At 38.3% G+C, this 16798-nt stretch overlaps 1 protein-coding gene across 3 annotated transcripts in view; it reads right to left on the reverse strand.

The window, feature by feature from the left end:
- ERCC6 (ERCC excision repair 6, chromatin remodeling factor) overlaps nt 1-16064 on the reverse strand; it is a 42477-nt gene extending 26413 nt beyond the window's left edge. Inside the window, exons 1-6 of one of the 3 annotated variants that reach the window (XM_009087324.4) lie at nt 15912-16064; nt 14691-15124; nt 12162-12282; nt 10578-10686; nt 8214-8940; nt 1034-1159 (exon numbers count right to left, since the gene is read on the reverse strand). In XM_009087324.4, the coding sequence (XP_009085572.3) occupies nt 1034-1159; nt 8214-8940; nt 10578-10686; nt 12162-12282; nt 14691-15121 (1514 nt within the window). In that variant the 5' untranslated portion in view covers nt 15122-15124; nt 15912-16064. Of the gene's footprint in view, nt 1-1033; nt 1160-8213; nt 8941-10577; nt 10687-12161; nt 12283-14690; nt 15248-15665; nt 15812-15911 lie in introns of those variants that run through there. The other 2 variants (XM_018910818.3, XM_018910817.3) reach the window with 2 other exon arrangements.
- Between the last annotated feature and the right edge of the window lie 734 nt (nt 16065-16798).

A 16798-nucleotide genomic window follows, 5' to 3' on the forward strand; every position in this document is an offset into this window, starting at 1 on the left:
CTCTTGGAAGGGATACCACACACACCCATTATAAACCAGGGCTTTCTACTAGAATAAGATTTCAAGAGAGTTTGCTTTCAAGAGAAGAGAAGATTTTCCTGCTGAGTGAAATGTTGCCAACAAAACTGATTTCAAGCCCATTATGCATGAAATTTAAGAGAGAGAGATTATGGATAAAATTAACTGGTTAGCTGCTAACTTGTAGTTTTGTTTTGGTTTTTTTTTTTTCTTTTTTGAGAAAAACTTGAAAGCATCACTGGGCACTATATTTTAAAAAACTGAAACAGAAAACACTTATGTTGAAATCTGTAATTAAGCACAAAATAACTAAAGAATGAGTTGCAGAGTGTTTTCCACGTACCAGAGGAATTAAGAATTAACTCTCTATATCTGAAAATTTTACCTGGCAAAATATTCAAGATTATTTTATAATATGAATTACAGTTACTTTGAAAAGACTTTCAAGTAGCTACTTAAAGAAAAAGTTATCCATATTTTCTACTGGCAGAAAATTTCACTCCGCTCAATCAGAGAAACACTGTATTTCTTGTTTTCTTTTATCACATCTTACCATCATCTTATGTTTCAAAGTAAAATTATTCTACCACTCCACACCTGAATTAGGAGCAAGCATATATCAATAAAAGAATGCATTTATACAAATAGACAAGAAGAGCTTCTCAATTCATAGTTTAGCTAATACACATTTACAATATTCACATCAGCCAGTTATCACCTTCACACATAATTGCATTTTGTGCTCACAATAAATTTATTTCTTTGAAGTTTGATCCTGAATTTTTTTTTAAAGAAAGAATCATATTGAAACAATTGAAACAAAAGTTGAGGCATCATTCACTGAAGCAAAAGTTACAGCAAAGTCATCTGGAACTTACTATTACTACTATTATTATTAACAGCATACAGTATTACTACTAATATTACAGTATTATTACTAATATTACAGTATTACTACTAATATTATTAACAGCATACAGTAACATCAGATTGAAATAAAGTACACAATACATACTTAAAAAGCTTTTTGAAGAGAAATCCTGGTACTTTGAAACCCTCTTCAAATTCAACGTCACTTTCTTCAGAAAGTTCCTCAGCTGTTTGATGTTCTTTATCCTTCAAACGTTCTTTTTGCCACTTCCTAAGGTAACACAAGGAATCAACATTCAAGTATAACATGTAAAAGATTCTGCATGAAAATGACACTGAATTTTGATCAAGTAAAAAACCCAAAAAGACCACATAATCTGATGTCATGATTTAAAATAGCAATCCTTTGGAGGAGAGAATTATGCAAGTAAATGCTTGAAATGTCTGATATATTAAGGTGTATCAGAAAAGGTACATGTTTTATAGCTAGTTAAAATTTTCTGATTTTCTATGGCAAAAATACTAATAGAATGGAACCAAGAGCTAATAGCACCAAAAAGCCTGGCAACTTAAAACTGCTGTATCTCCCTCCCCTTAACCTCCCCTCTGCCAAAATATTGATAAAGTTTAGGTGTTCCAAAGCTATTTTATTAATTTAATCGAACACTTGAATTTAACTTCCTTCCCGTAGAGAAAAGTAAAGCAGTGTATAATCTTACACAGAAGACTCAGTTGAAAACATCACCACCTTCAGGGTGACATGCTCTAAACCTGTAACGCAGTCGTTATTAAGAGAATGAGTTTTATGAGGTTTTGGAATTGCAGTGTGATTTGTGGTTTGCAGCCTCAACTTATTTGGACTCCAGGCATCTTAGAGAATTACCTTCCTATCCTATCATTCCCCCACTGCTGAGAAAGTACCAAAGGATCTTCAACATTCCAACAAAACGATGCACTTGTGTGCCAGTGACCTGAACCCATCTGCCTCTAAAGGTAAAGTGTACTCTAGCTGGCTCTGTACTCAACCAACAGTACTTCACTGACAATTTGGCATTTGCTGGAATTCTCTCCTCAAAGTGCCATTTACTGCAGGCACACTGAATGTGGTGGATAAAGTGACAAAATCCCTACAGAAACTGGCAAGGCACACAACAGATTAAAACATCCATAAGATACTGTTCTGAATGCAGTGCAAAAGCAAACTTCCACTTAATGGTCTCTGCATATCTGGCAAATTTAAGAATGCTTGTGTTAGGAACAAGAGAGCAGGGAAGAAGTTCAGCACTTCACATCCAAGCAATACAATCATACACTCCTTCTCTTAAAAGAAAGCTGATTGTGTGAGGTTTCTAGATGGAGTTTTCAGCAGTACCTTTTGAGAAAATACTTCAAGTCTGTCTTTATGGAACCACTCATGAACTTGGTATTGCTCTATTAACTCAAAATAAACACCACCATCTCCAAATACATAAGTTCCAATCACTGCCAAGAATGAAAGCACTGAAAAACTGACAACACAATGCTGGTCAGGTTTAGACAGCCAGTTTCACTGAAGCATATTTTGATCTCTTAAGTCAAGATACCTTCAAAAGCAAAAATAATGATGGGGGGAAAAAAAGAATATCCAGGGAAAAAAACAGATGAACAAAGACAGCCATCCGTTGCTGTTTAAAACTGATGATTTGCTAATGTTTATAAAGGAGTCTTGTAATTTCATTACATTAAATCAAGAATCTAGCTAAGTAGTCAAAAAGAACTCACTAAAAACACATGAAGTGTCAGTGTTTTCCTCTTTTATAAACCTATCCTAACAAGAATGGAAATCTCTACCTTAGACTAGCAGTCTGCTAAATTGCAAAATTACACTTATGGTCTGCAGTCTAGCATCTATATGATACATTCTGGAGTCATAGCATAAGAATGCATTTATGTTTCTTTCAGTACTACAATGTTATGCTATCAGGCACAGAGGGTCTTACTTTTCTGAGTTCCAGAAAAAGAAATTCAAATCGACAAATTCTGATAGGCATTGCTTCAGACTGGAACTGAGTCTGCCACAGCTTGATTATTTCATCTGACTGGGTTATGACAGGACTCAAACCAAGGAAGGAAACTCCTACTTACCACATTAAAATCAAAACAACTACAGATTACAAAGCTTATAAAGAGACATGTATAAGAGACATGTAGAGACATTGTAGGTAAGCAATTCATGATAAACCCAAACAGGGCAATAATTTGCACAAGAATTTGATATTAATTTTGTACTCCAACACGAATCACCACCAGCCAGCACAGGGGTAGAAGCCTCCCCTGGGAAGGAGCAGATTGCCCTCTAGTGTGCATTGGGAAAAGTGATCCAGAAAAGAACCAAGAGTTAACTCGAAGCTGTCACGGAATTTAGGTACTTCACCTCCATATAGCTAGGACCATTTCTTCAAGAAGTGCGACCGACATTGGGATTTCTCCTAAACTTATACATGGAAAATACATAGAATTTGAACCAATAAACCCTCTACTTAATTTTCCTAAAAAAACATTTCCCTTTTCTATGCTCTGTTACTTCACTGAAGTACTACATCTCTTCCAAGTATCTAGAGGTTTTTAGCCATCAATTACCAGTTTAAAGAAATAGCAGCAACTTGTTATCACAAATAACTTTCAAAGTTTGAGGAACCTATTCAGTTTCTGAAAGGCTGTGAACTTAATGTAACAAACACCATTAAGCTATTCTACAGTGAAATATCATTATTTTATGTAGAAAAGTGTAAATAGCCAAATGGTTGAAGCTGTGGAAGGACAAACACTATTTCCAAGACCAGGTCAGCCTGTTGGCTAATCTGGTCTTGTACCTTTCCCTGGAAGTCAGACTTTGGAGGGAGAAATAGTGGTCATCATCTTTGACTTAAATACATAGTAACTTACTGCTCATTTGGTCAACAAATTCTTTACAAACATCAGTTAAACATCATTAGTATGCCTAAACAATCAGAAAACACAGGTTTTACTATATTACCAAAGTCTCTTTAAAAAACAGAAGAATGACCTTTGAGAAATCTGTCTTATATTGTCCATTGTCACTGACATAAATGTAATTTTATCCCTGAAAGTGAAGTATGAAAGCCATATATCAAACAATTAAATTTCTTCTTAATATAAGAATATATTCAGATACTAAACCCATTTCACACTTATTGCAATACCCTAGAAAGAAATTCTGCACCCAAAACAGTAATGAGCACAATTTAACTTTTTTTTTTTTTTTAAATGCAGTCAGGAACCAAGCTGAGTATTTAATATAGTTTGCATTTGTGAAGCACAATATGTTTTATATTTTATACAGCTAAGAATCCCTTACAGATTATTCTAATTTGCTAAATTGACGCATTCAGTATTGCTTTTTTGATCTAACTTTTTATGGTCTATATGGGTGGATTTAATTGGTATGTCCTAACAGATGAAACATATGCATTTAGTACCACAAGCCTCCATAAGTAAATTAAGACTGATGTAGACAATTACACACTTGAGTTTAGAATGAAAGGTGTACTCAGTGAGTGAGAGAAAATATATCTTCATTTGTGTCCTGGCTTTGTCACTTAAAAGAGCAGTAAGAATGCTTTAAGAAAGTATCTTTCAGGAAAGGTAGTATTTAATCCTTTGACTTATTGCTTTGAAACACAGAGGTTCAGGAACTCAGATACATCAATGAAAGCTAGCACATGAAAACCAATTTAATTTAACACAATTTTTTTCTTTATGAATCAACTGCTCTGTGTACTGACAGTCAAAACTTCCTGCTACTCAACTGCCTTGATATCACTAGAGAGACAAGAAAAGAAGCAGCTTTCCCAGCTTTGCCTCTGTGCACTTGATGGCAATAGAAGTCAAACAACTGTATTTAACAAACTATACAGAATACACAAGAAAACACAGATACAGCACTGATCTCCCACAATATGACCTGTAATTCCTTCCTTGAAGCAGCAGGCAGATACATACTGACAACTGGCATGGGAAGAATGTACTTCAGACTGCTAAGGTTTATTATGACTCCAAGCTATTACCTTATACTGACACCATTCTGATGTCAATAATGTAATGTATTACCTACATATAAGCAGAAAAAATTACTTTATACTTATGCTTGGCATTTTAATATATGTAAAGGAAAACTTTAAGTAATTTAAACAAAATCTTGATACTTTGTGGTTTCCATATCTGCAAAGCTTGAGAGTAATACAAAAAAAAAAAGTAGCAGTTTTCTTGTTGAGAAAAAACAAAAAAAGTTCTATTTTCTACACATTTAGTAGGCATTCAAGGTTACTATTGTTTTGTGCTTCTTGGTAAAAGAAGTTGAAAAACAGGTTTTCATCTTTTCCATAGTCTTCAAATAAACTGATTGTGCCATGACCTGATGTGCTGGTTTTGGATGAAGTAAGTTAATTTTCTTCACAGTGGCTGGTATGGGGCTGTGTTTTGGATTTGTACTGCACACAGGGCTGATAACAGAGATGTTGTTGTCACTGCTGAGCAAGGCTCACACAGAGCCAAGGCCTTTTTGTGCTGCCATGCTGGAGGAGGCTGGGGGGAGACACAGCCAGGACAGGTGACCCCAACTGACCGAAGGGCTGTTCCAGAGCAGATGGCATCATGCTCAGTTCATAATTGGGGGAACAAGGAGGAAGGGGGGAACATTTGTAGTGATGGAGTTTGTCTTCCCAAGTTAGTTAGCTGAGATGGTGCCCTGCTCTCCTGGGGATGGCTGAACACCTGCCTGCCAATGGGAAGTAGTGAAATAATTCCTTGGTTTGCTTTGCCTGCATGTGTGGCTTTTGCCTTCCCTATTAACCTGCCTTTCTCTCAGCCCAGGAGTTTTCCAGCTTTTACCCTTCTGATCCTCCCCTGGTGGGGACTGAGTGGCTGTGGGGGGCCTGGCTGCTGGCTGGGTTAAACCATGACATCTGAGCATTCCACTGGATAGGAGGGGACAGGTTTTGATCACACCAGCTCCAATTTTGAACATTTCTAGATGAAGATGGTCACTACTGAGTATGACACAGACACTGGTAACATACCTGTTAATGGGGATCAAGTCTCTGAGACATTCCAGTACCATCATAGAGACCGACTACACCTAAGCCTCTGGGTTCAGCTGGCAATAGCCAGTATGGATAGCTGGGAATGACAATGCACTAATTTTCAGTGAATATCTGAATTACCTATAGGTGCATGACAGTATCCTATTGACCTTACTCTCCACAAACCTGATGTTCCCTGGTACTGTTCACTATTCTAGCAAGCTATGATTTCACCTTAGGCATTGACCTTTCAGAACAGAAGATTTTGTTCATCTGCACGTCTACACAGCAACTTGGATCCAGTAACAGTAACTAGAAAAAGGCAAGACCCGCCCAAGGGAAAAAAAATCTGAAATTCCTGATAGCCTAAGCTGATTCTGCATAGCTAAATTTTACTTTTTCATGTTCCATTGCTCACACCTTGCTTTGAGTGACAAGGCCAAGCGCTGGAAGCAGCCGTCAGAAGGACAGGCTGCTCTCCTGCCTGACATTTCCTACAGAAAACAGCTCCTATTCTGACAACAGTCTCTTGTTCTAGAGATGCTCCACAGTCATGCAGTTAGCTAATTATCCTGCTTTAACAACATCAATGTAGTTTCCCCTTGACACAGACTCCCTCTTGAAGTCCCATCTCTGAAAAGTTTTAATGTAAAGGAAACTCATTTTCAGTCTCTAAGAGTGTAGGACTGAATTCATTGCCAAGCACAAGACTAGATGTTCAGAAGAATAAAGTAATCCTGAAGGACTTTCCTCTGCCTCTCTCACGGGTAAAATATACCATAATCTCACACATTCGTTTGCATTCAAAAGTAAAACTGACATGAAACAAGATATAAATGTAAGCAAATGACAGCATTTCTATAGCATTCTTAATATGTTTCTTAATTCACTACATTTTATTTTCTCATGGCATTTCCCATAATGAAGATTACCTGGGGGTGTCAGCATAAAAACATCAATGTGGACAGCTGCAGCTTAACAGCCACAATAACTGTAGCTATGAAATTTTTAAGAGATGTAGTGTTTTGGTAGCAATTACAGTTATTGATATTTCTAAAATTCATTTAGGCTTTTATTGTAACTTCAGTAACCAAAAGAAATGTAGTCTATGATATGACTTTGCTAAGGATAAATTGTCACAATCTTAACGTTATTAAAAAACGTTTTTGAATGAATTTAAACTGTGAGTCATATTAAAACTTTCAATCAAAATAAATTACTCTTGATGAAAACACTGAATTAAAAATGATTTAATATTGGTCTACTTTAAATGTGAAGAATACAGTTTTATTCAATAAACCAGTAAATATTTTACCGATTAAGAACAATTAGATTTCTTAATGCATCCCAGAGAAAATACATATTTTGACCCTTTGGACATTGTTCAGATTAGCCTCTTGCCAAAATTTTTATTCAAGAGCAATAAACTATGCCTTACTTTTCAAAAGCAACACCATGGGTTTGCAAATGTATTGCCTTATATCAGTTCCTAATCTGCCTTTGTAACCTAGGATGTGAAAGTGAAGTTGAGCTCTTTCTACATGAGACTTTCTCCAACTGAGAGCACTTTTGCTACCAGAAGATATCTCTTCCTCCACAGCAACCCAGGCTCTCACCACAGGAGAGATGGTGTTTATACCTCTACTTCTTGATATTCTCTGACACAGCACCATTTAAATCCATAGGATTTTATATTTCCATAGAAGTGTAAAATTTGAGCTTCTTAAGCATTAATGAAGTTCCAATGCTAGGCTTTATCACTACATCAATCAACATTCACTGAGTGTCCTAATACGTGTTCTTCCTCTCACTCTAAAGAAGCTGATTTCAAGTTCCATGATTTTTTAGAGGACTATGTAACTACCTGAAGGATGTTCAGTAAAGGTACCTAATTAAAAGTACACATGCCATCAACAAGCTGAAGTTTATTATACAAAGCTCAACCCTTATACTAGAAAAGAGACAACATGCCTGTGATCACCAACACGTAGGTTGTACAAATTTCATAAATCACAGATTAGCACAGGTGATCCACAAATAAGGACCTACAACAAGAAGAAAAGTTCAACAGCAAAGTTGTTGTAATTAAGCTCCATGTTTGAATCCTTCTGAAAGGCTACCTACGATCTTTCTGACTATCTTATTTCCCTTACTTCAACACACTCCCTAGCAGTCTATTATAGCTATTGTCCTTTGCATGTTCAACATACTAATTTATTATTAACAAAAATGTCTAGGACTAACCTTAGTCTTTGTTTATAATAATCCACATCTCCATCATCTCTCCATCGTCTCACTTTGTGCTTCCCTGGTGAATGCTCCTCTTCCTCAGAGCTTGGAACATAGTCAGCATCATTTTCAGTTTCTTTAAAACCCTTCTTCACCAAATGTTTTCTTTTTCTTGATAAACTCTTAAGTTCATAATCAGAATCATTCTCAGCAAGAGAAGATGCCTGCTCTTCTTCCTCTTCTACTGCTTCTGGATCAAAGAGCTCCTCATCAGGTACATACTCAGACTCCCCACTATCATCCTCTTGCTCATGCCTGCACTTCTTGGCCTCAAGATATTTCTGTTCCTTTGGAATCCTGGCCTTTGAATGAATATGAAGGGCATGCTTCTGAAGCTCTCTCAAGTGTTTTTTTAAACGCTTATCTGTTTTTGAGAGGGCTTTACCAGTTTTCTCCTTTGTGGCAGCTGCAGGAGCCACACACTGAACATTTTTAGCTTGTTCTTTCTTCTTTGCTCTTTTGTGACGGGATAACTTCTTTCTTTCAAATGACAGCTTAGCCTGGTCTGCTAAGTACTTCTCAAAATCAGATGCTTCATTTAGCCTTAACTGTCGTGCCTTCCTCTCTGGCTTCTGAGGTATTTTAGTTCCAAATGGAGTCATCTGACCAGTTCGGATGAGCTCTGCCCACTCTGTTTCCTGAGCAGGCATAAGCATACTGCCAAGGGATGATGGACCAGGTTCTGCAACAAAAGTCAGAACATACAGCATGGCTTTAATACCTTCTGTGTAGCTAAAGCACAGGAACGAGGGTGTTACACATACTATCAAAATTTCTGAAACAACACACAGCAGCAAGAACTACTATAAAATTACAATTCCCAATGATACATGAACTCTACTGTACCACCTATGTTGTCAATTGTCAACATGTCACCATGTTCAGAACGGGAAACTACTGTGTTCCCATCTGCAGCAACACTGCCCATTTCAATTTTATTATTGATTTTTCAGTCCTACTCAAAAGCTTGAAATTTGACACTTTGATTACCACACCACAACAAACAAAAATCTCACAAAACACAGATTGTCCTACCATCTGCTTCAAAGAACCCAACGAGAAGACAACAAACAATAAAATGAAACCAAAAAACCCAAAACCTGTCTTCCCAGCCAACAATACTTATATGAAGATGATGACTTTTAAAGTCAGATTGGCTGCACAGCACTCTGCCATAAAAGAGCACTTTTAGGTGCACTTACTATACACAAACTGCTGTTTGAAACCAAAGAAAAAGAAAAGCTCTCAAATTCAGGAAGCTGAAGGGGAATTCTGCCCTGAAATCTATTACTAGGACCCAGAATTTCAAAGTAAGTCTATGAGGATTGCCAGCACAGCTTTAAATGTCCCATTTTAAAGCACGGTATCTATCATATGTTTAATGAGTAATGACAGTGCACCAGGCATGAAAACCTCTCCATCTCCACCCCTTCCTACTGGAACTGCTCAATTTCTTCTGTTGGGCTCCACTCACTCTTAGTTACATTTCAACACACTGGATCCCTGAGCTTTGCTGCATGAGCCCTCCAAAGAAAATAGGATTTAAGATGCTTTTCTACTGAGAAAAGTTAACCGAGGCTTTGACTCCTTTAAGTGTTGTTGAATCAGGAGAGAAGCATGAGCTGTACAAGATGGAAATCTACTCCAGCCACATGTGCAAGGGTCAAACAGCACAAAGAGTTTTTTCACCTCTGCAAATAACAATATAACCCACAGGTGACGTGCAGGCACCAATGGGATCCAAACTTGCCCTGCCAAATACTGCAGGCTATTGACTGTGGTCAAGCTTAGTCTGCAGAGAGCAGAGAGAAAGAACACCTAGCAAAACACTGAGGCAATATATATTCTGGAAAAAAATTTACTTTTAAAAATCACACTGCAGCCTGAAAAGAAGAGCACCTCCCTCTTCCATTTCTAGTGATACTTCCCAACAGTAAGAAAAACCAATTTTGTTAATGCTGATTGATTGCATCCAGCATATAAAATGTAATTCAATCATGATGTTAGTCATCTTTATCAAATTAGCTGTGGAAAAAAAGTTAGGATTTCCAATTTATTAAGCCCAATACTCTAATGTGCCTCAGCCAACCCTACACAGCTGAACACAGATTAACATCCATTTTTTAAAACTTCCCACATGAATATGCCAAGATTGGCAAATCTGCAGGTGTACAGAATAAGTGTTCTTAACTCTCTTTGAAAGCCAGCCACTGAAATTTATTTCCTTACTGGCAAAAATCTTACAAAATACATTCAAACAAAAAAAAAAAAAAGGCATTACAAAGTAGAACAGAATTTTCAGCCTTTTCCTACACATACCTTCATCTTCCTCATATTCAATCTCATTTGTTTCATCAGTAAAGTCTGTGAAACCAAGTATTCCTTGAAGACGTTTTTGTTTTGCTTTTATCTTCTTCAGCTGTTGCTCCTTCAACAAGAATTATGTAAGTAATTTAATTTTTAGTCTGCTTTATAAATTTGCTAACATTTTAAACAACATTTAAATCAATATATTTACAGTATTTTCAAGCAGAATCTCATATTCAAATATTTACAGTATCACATGTGAGAAAAAAAGTGCAAAAAAAGCATCACCATAATACTGTAGGGCTCCAACCTACAGGAGCCACAATTTTGGGTGTATGATTATCTTCCTATATGTGTACAGTAAGATCAGGCTGTTTAACACACAAAATTCATGTGCACACTGCTAACTATCCTTTGTGAAACAAAACATTCCAACAAGTAAAACAAAGACACAGGCAATGTAACCTTCACATTTGCATGTGAATGTTACATTCCTCCATGCTTTGGAAGTATTTCCTTACCTAGAAAAGCACATACTTCAGTAAAAATCAAATCCATTGCAAAATTCAGGTTATTAGGACCACTTTTATGGCTTAGGATTTTCAAAAGATTTTTTTCTTTCACTTCAAAGATGGCTAACAACAAACTTGCAAGGAGGTCTGAACTTCCCCTGCAACTAACACTTGTGTCAATCTCTTCAAGTAGTATGAAAACTTGCAGAATAGTGATCCTTCTTTAACAGCAAGTCTGGTTTAATGCATTTCTTCCTACTATTTCCAGCTACATTTTTCTAGTCCTTTGCCACTGCTCTGTTCTGGCCCATCACTTTCTTAACTGGCTAAATTATAAGCACTATATTATCAGGGTTTCTGAAATTATCAAGGTAAAAAACTGCAAGTGAATGAGTCAGCGGCAAATGACCTAAGACTGGCCTTCTGAGGGCAAAGGACACTAAGTTTCACAGTCAGGTTTAGCATTAAAGAAAGTATTGGGGTGAACTTCCAGCAGACAATGAGCTGATCAAGGTGCTGCATTCCTGAGTAGTGGAAATTTCTTTCCTGTTCACAGCTGTAAAGGTCTATTGCCTACATTACCCTGATGCCTGCTGGATTGCTTTACAACTCCCTTAACTCTCTGCTCTGCCAGAAAAAAGCTGCAGCAGTTTTTGACAAAGCAATGAGTTAAAGGGGCTCACAGAGAGAAACTATGTGTACTGACAATGAAAAAGGGTTAAGGAAAAGAACACAGGGAAGGAATAACCATGAGACCTGATATTAAGTTAAACTACTGAATCATGCCCTAACAAGGCTCGGTCAATTCTCCAAATACTCCTATGAGGGTTTTAATTAAATTAATGCAAATCAATCTCCTGAACTGGAAGATTGGAACTTCAGTTTTATATCTTGTTCCAAAACTCAGATTATAAAAAAAAATTCAGCACTTTAAGTTCTTTAAATTAGTATGAAACCATCTCAAAGGAAAGGAACAGCAATTCTAGACAGACTCTGAACTATATAATTAAGAATTACATAACAAAAGCCAAACCTTACGTACAAACTCAGTATTGTTAACAGGACATTACTGCAATCCAATTACCTTGTTATATTTTTGCCGTTTTACAGAATCTAGTTTTCTGTTAATATTTTTGTTGTCAGCAGCTTGAGGTGAAAGTTCCTCAATAATTTTATTTATATGTCTCAGAGATGTTGCACATGATCTGAAAAAAATAATAAGACTGTAATGAATTGGTAAATTCTAGATAGAAAAAAAGCACACTGTCGATTCTGAAAATTTAAGAATTTCAGGAGATTTAATGTAAGACTTAAAAAGGTCTAAAGGCAAGGTTCTGAATAAGCATAACATATTTAAACAACACTAGAAAGACTAACACTTAAAGTTGTACATCATAAAATATTTTCAAACTAAATTTTGGTAATAGTAAAATTGCAGAAGAATGTGAACTGACAACCACTGTAGTATTTACTACTCAAAAGTTACAAGTTTAATGATGACAAACAAGAGTGGTTGTTTTCATTATTCAAGGTAAACAAAACAACCCAAGAATTGAAATAGTTTTAACGGTTTGATGCCATTATAAAAGGAAACTCGTATTTTCAAGCTTTTATGCAGAAAGTAGATTACAAGACAAAAATGCAATTTTATGAGACAGACTAGTTCAAAGAATTAAGAGCACATCAACATTAAACTTCTCCTGTTCACGCACTATCATTTTTCATGTTTCCATATAAAATATGAAATTCAAGTAGAACTACATGCTACAACTTAATGTTGCTGCTGTTGAATTCATTTGCAAGGAAGAAGGAAGTGTCCCACCATCAAAAGCAAGAAGCCTAGGTTTGTTAATTCATATATCAGAATACTTCATAAGGATACACAAATGAGAATCTCAAGGCATTATGAAAAAAGTCAAAGACAACTGTTCACAAGACCTGCAAAGGTCTTGTGAACATCCCCTGTATGCAAAGAAAAGCAGTAAGGAAGTCTCCTCCACTGCCAGGGAGGAAATTTTTGGGCCCCATTCAGCTCTAATCTGAACTCTACCACTGTTATCCTTCCTAGGAGATGTATTCTACCAGCTCCCCAGCAATTACTGCCATCCCCACTTCCCCATTCTCTTTTAACATTTTTGAACCATCCCGTTTATTCTCACTCTCCAGTTGTGCTGCTTGCAGTACACTCTCCTCCTGCACATCTCCTAATTTTGGCTCTTGCTTCCTTGGCCCTGGAGTCTCTTGAAACTCTTTTCTTCCATAAAACTTTAATTAACAGGACTTTGTAATTTACACAGGATTTAACTTCAAACATCTTTAGTCTCCTTTTTCTGCTTAAATCTGTGTGTAAATTATAGAATAATGTGGCTTCCACCATGAACTCTGTGCTAACTACTCAAAAAACACTTTTTCCCTGATTTTTTCTCTAGTCATGCATTCCTGTACTACAGGATTTTAAGGAATTATATTACCCTTTACTCATGTCAGTTAGTCCCTCTGCTCAAAGTCAGCTACACCTGTTAATTTTAACAAAATTCAACTTTCAGATTCTCACATTACATTTTATGCTGACAAGATTCTGCAAATCTGCATAAACCATTTGCATTCCCTCATGTAAATCTTGTTTTACGACTTGGAGGGAAAGGTAAAAATAGAGGGATAAGAAAAATCATAGGATGCTTCTGAAAGAAGAACGGGAGAACACAAACTAATTAACAGTGCTGTGCATCACTCTTTCAATAACCACATACTCTAACTGTAATGGTTATGCTGCTCCATTCTTTCTCTCAGTAACACCTTACTCATTATGTTCTTCTGCTCCATAACACCTGAAATTAGATTTCAGCGCTGCAAACTTACTTAACTTCACATCTCCACTCCCAAGCTGGAAAAGTAATGAAGTACATACAATTGAGACCTACAGCACTCTTGAGCACTAAAAAAACCACTATTAATGCAATACAGTGAAACATACACTGGTAGAATAATTCACCTGCAACAGTTCACACAGTAACTCTACAATGAGACTAGAAACAGAAAGGGAGATCAAAATTTGAAAGATTACTGGCTCCTATTCCTCAAAGTCTTCTACTATCAATAGCATCAGTGGTACTTAAGCATTTGATTCCTCTGAGGTATCATTAAGCACTTCTTACAAACACTTGTGCTAAGGCTGTTTTGGCTCTAGGACATTCATGAGATGGAGTCATCCAAGTTACAGAAGGAACATAACTCAAAGAAGATGACCCCAGAAAACATAGAGAATTGAGGAAGTGACACTTTTTCTGACTGTAGCTTTGAATAACAGAGTATAATGGCATTCTCCACTGCCCAGAAAACAGATGTATCTTAGTGAGGTAGGAGACAAAGCAGAAAAAGGAGGTGCACTCTACACTGCTGCCTTGATGCATGACTAGATTAGTCAAATAAGGGCAATGAAGCATTGTCTAACGTGAAAAATATTTTCTTCATTTTTAAAAGGTGACTGCAAAAGTATGGGTGATCAAGCACTTTCAAAACATCTTTTCCTCTTTAAGATTTTAAAAACAGGAGACACCAAGTCTCATTAGATTGTCAGCAGCAGAAAAAAACAGTAATAAAAACCACAATTTACCTCAAATCCTCCAGTACTGATTCATACTCTTTTGATGCATTAGCTACTTTTGCTGCTTTAGTCGCTTCATTAATTGCATTATCTACTTGCTGAAGAACTCCTTGCTCCAACACATCCTGGTCATAGACATCAACTCCTAAATCTTTGAGCTCAGCAGCATGTGCACTACATGAGACAGACTGAATCTGCTGCCTGTTGATCTGTAAAAGGGGATGTCCTCTTCTGGGCACCTCCAAAGGAACAGCCATGGAAGTGGAAGCTTGGCAGTCAGAGTTGGGAACTCCCATACTATTACCCACACCACTGTCACAAATGCCATTTTCCTGTTCAGCTCCCAAGTCCTCATCATTATGTAGGCAATCATTGCTTGAAGTAGTGGCAGACTCTGGTTCTTGGATACTGTCTGGGGGGTGACTCTTGTGTGCTGGCATCCTCTGCTCAAAGGCAACAAAGAAGAAGCACATTATCATAAGAACATCCACACATACAAAGCTCCTCATGAAGACTGTGCCCCCCTCAAAAGTAAGCAAGCCAATAAGCATGTTTATAATAAATTCTTGTTTCAAAACACCTGGTTGACTACTTCTCCATCAGTCCTCCCTGCAGAGGCATCTCCACACCAACTTTCCAATCAAAAGAGTGACCAAAACCTCTCAGAGACAACTATGTTTAACCCTCCTGGAAGACACTGATATGAAGACAAATAAGACAACATGTAAAAATTACTCCCCTTGCCAGACAGTGGACTCAGTCTTGTATGTAAACAGTCATGCTCCAGAAGACTGTGACATAACAAAAACATATACAACTTAATATACCCCAACCACAAAAATACAACTTTTGGAAACAGGTTAAGACTTGCCATTGAAAGCACCAGGGAGTGTAGTAGGCCGTAAGCTTTAGTTTGACAATTCAGCTTTAAAGTGGAGCATAAAGCACCTCTTTTCTCAGGAAATCAATGCTGGACTGACTTACTAAGGCAAGCCTGCAGCTGGTACGGTTCAGCAACCTCTCCTAGCACGGCAGCCCATGGATCTCAGTCCCACCTCACGTTTTCCTCCCACCCGCTCGGAACATGTCGGCACAGGGACTGGTCCTTAATTCAGGCAGCAGGTACCGCACCACGCCCGGCCCGGCCCGGCCCGCCCGCCCCGCAGAGCCCCGGGGCCTCTGCCCTGCCTGCACCAAGCGGGGCTGGGGCAGACGCGGTGCTTCACCCACCTCTGTGTGCGAGCGAGCGCTGGGCAAAGCGCGGCTGGGACGGGCAGGCGCGGGGTTCCGGCTGCGCCGGGCTGTGCCCGAGCCGCGCCCCGCAGCGCAGCGGGAGCGGCACCGCCGGGCCGGGCCGGGCCGCGCTGCTGCCACCGGCACGGATCCGGCACCGCGCCTGCGCATGCGCAGCACCGCGCCGCCCCGCGCGTCACTTCCGCAGCGGCGGGGATGGCGCCCATTCGGGCCCGGTCGGGGCCTCCGTGGGCTGAGCTGGTGACGGGAGCAGAAACCAAATCTGTTCCGCGGGTCCTGCCGCTTCCTCTGCCTGTTTACCCTTTCAGCCTTCTGCCTCCCCATTCAGCGTCCTGAAACTCCCGCATCCAGCTCCCTCCTTCGGGCAGCAGAACTGAGTTTACTTGCTGGCAGCCTTGGTCCAACTGTGAGAGGATAAATGTATAGCAGAACACATAGATAGTAATAAATAATTCCCAATAATATTGATGGCTTTTTCCCGGCTTTATTCTGAGCTACAGTTTCAGGTCCTTGACGTTCTTTCTTTTCCATTATTTTGTTACTGCCTTGTAATGTCTGTGAGTCTTGGGAAATCACAGAATGGGTTTACCTGGACCTGAAAGGTCATCGTGCAAATAAAGCAGTGCTACATTGATAAACATTTCTTTGCTTCCTTTGCTCTGAAATACACTGTTACTGCAAATATCTTGTAGTATTTGGTGACTACAATGAGGAAACTTCTAAATCTTTACTGGCATGTTCTAAGTAGAAAGAATGATGCTCTGTAACTGCTGAAACAATTTAAAATGTGAAGTGCAAAGTCTTTCAGCAGGTTGAGAAAGGCAGCAACCAGGGACATTTAAGGACAGAGTAATGTCAAGCTG

This window comes from Serinus canaria, chromosome 6 (genome assembly GCF_022539315.1).
Source record: "Serinus canaria isolate serCan28SL12 chromosome 6, serCan2020, whole genome shotgun sequence".
NCBI classification, from domain to species: domain Eukaryota; kingdom Metazoa; phylum Chordata; class Aves; order Passeriformes; family Fringillidae; genus Serinus; species Serinus canaria.